Source organism: Lottia gigantea, assembly GCF_000327385.1.
Source record: "Lottia gigantea unplaced genomic scaffold LOTGIsca_20, whole genome shotgun sequence".
Taxonomy (NCBI): Eukaryota; Metazoa; Mollusca; class Gastropoda; family Lottiidae; genus Lottia; species Lottia gigantea.
The window spans coordinates 1,669,946-1,671,293 of NW_008708401.1; the positions used below are offsets into that span (position 1 = coordinate 1,669,946).

The 1,348-nt window shown below is 39.5% G+C and overlaps 1 protein-coding gene across 1 annotated transcript; it reads left to right on the forward strand.

Moving 5' to 3' along the window:
• Nucleotides 1-240: 240 nt before the first annotated feature.
• LOTGIDRAFT_187713 (hypothetical protein) lies at nucleotides 241-1,071 on the forward strand (the record flags this gene model as incomplete). The annotated part of the gene is made up of 2 exons (XM_009053722.1): nucleotides 241-337; nucleotides 557-1,071. Coding segments are annotated over exons 1-2 (555 nt in total), but the record flags the coding sequence as incomplete, so codon positions are not given.
• Between the last annotated feature and the right edge of the window lie 277 nt (nucleotides 1,072-1,348).

Consider the following 1,348-nt stretch of genomic DNA (forward strand, 5'->3'; position numbering starts at 1 on the left):
ATGAGCAAAATCAGGATTGAGGCCTGAACACAGCCAATAGCTGTGGGGGACACCAAAATCAAGGCCCCTGTGAAAAGCCTTTTTGTGATAATTTTAAACTGAAGCGGTACATAAAACATCAAAACCGTGACCAAGCATAAGTTATAATTTAACATTTTAATTGCCACAAAATGTGTCATTGTTCTTTTTTACTTACGGATCTTCCTTTTTCTACTTTCAGTTTATTCAGAAGAAGAAGTGTCAGACACCAAAACACACGATGATTCTTTATCCCGAACAAAACGAGCGGGGTTGAATATGTTACGATTAGGACGTGGCCTTCAAATGTTGCGAATGGGTAAGCGAGCTGATTTTCCAATGTTACGAATGGGTCGATCAGAACCACAGTACACGACAGACGAAGACGATGCCATCCGACAATTAATTATAGACATTTTAACCCAACAAGCAGCTGATAGAGATTATTTTTATCCCGAATCTTACCCTTATCCACCCCCTCAACCACGATATCGCAGATCGGTCTCAGAGTTCCCACAAAAAGAAATTGACATGCAAGATCTTCAAAAAATCACAGAGGGTGGAGAAGAAGAAATGAAACAACAGGAAGCTGAAAATTACCCAGAAATTGAAGGATATCCAGTTTTTGCTGATGATGTAGAATATAAAAATGAAGACGAAAAGCGACCAATGAACATGCTTCGTTTGGGCAAGAGACCAATGAACATGCTTCGTTTGGGCAAGAGACCAATGAGTATGCTCCGAATGGGAAAACGACCAATGAGTATGCTCCGAATGGGAAAACGACCAATGAGTATGCTTAGAATGGGAAAACGACCAATGAGTATGCTTAGAATGGGAAAACGACCAATGAGCATGCTTAGAATGGGAAAACGACCAATGAGTATGCTCCGAATGGGAAAACGACCAATGAGTATGCTTCGAATGGGAAAACGACCAATGAGCATGCTCCGAATGGGAAAAAGGCCAATGAGTATGCTACGTATGGGCAAAAAATCTGACGAAGACCATTCCATAGAAACCAGAAAAATCAACATGTTAAGACTGGGGCGTAGTGATTAACTTTGTCCGGTGCTTACCAAGCTTGACTTGAAACAAGTTGAGATATTCCAAAATACCAAAATGTTGGATCCTTTCCATTAGTGCAATAGACATCTTATGCGTCCCTCATTAGTTATAGGATGTGTAAAAGTCTCATATCTTTAACAGCTGTCAAATTCATTATTTATTTCAAAGTTTATAAACTATTATTGTGATAAGCATAATCCAGCAATTATTTCCATCCCAAGCGAGAAATTAACAACTCTAAGGTGATCTCTTCTGGCAGTTT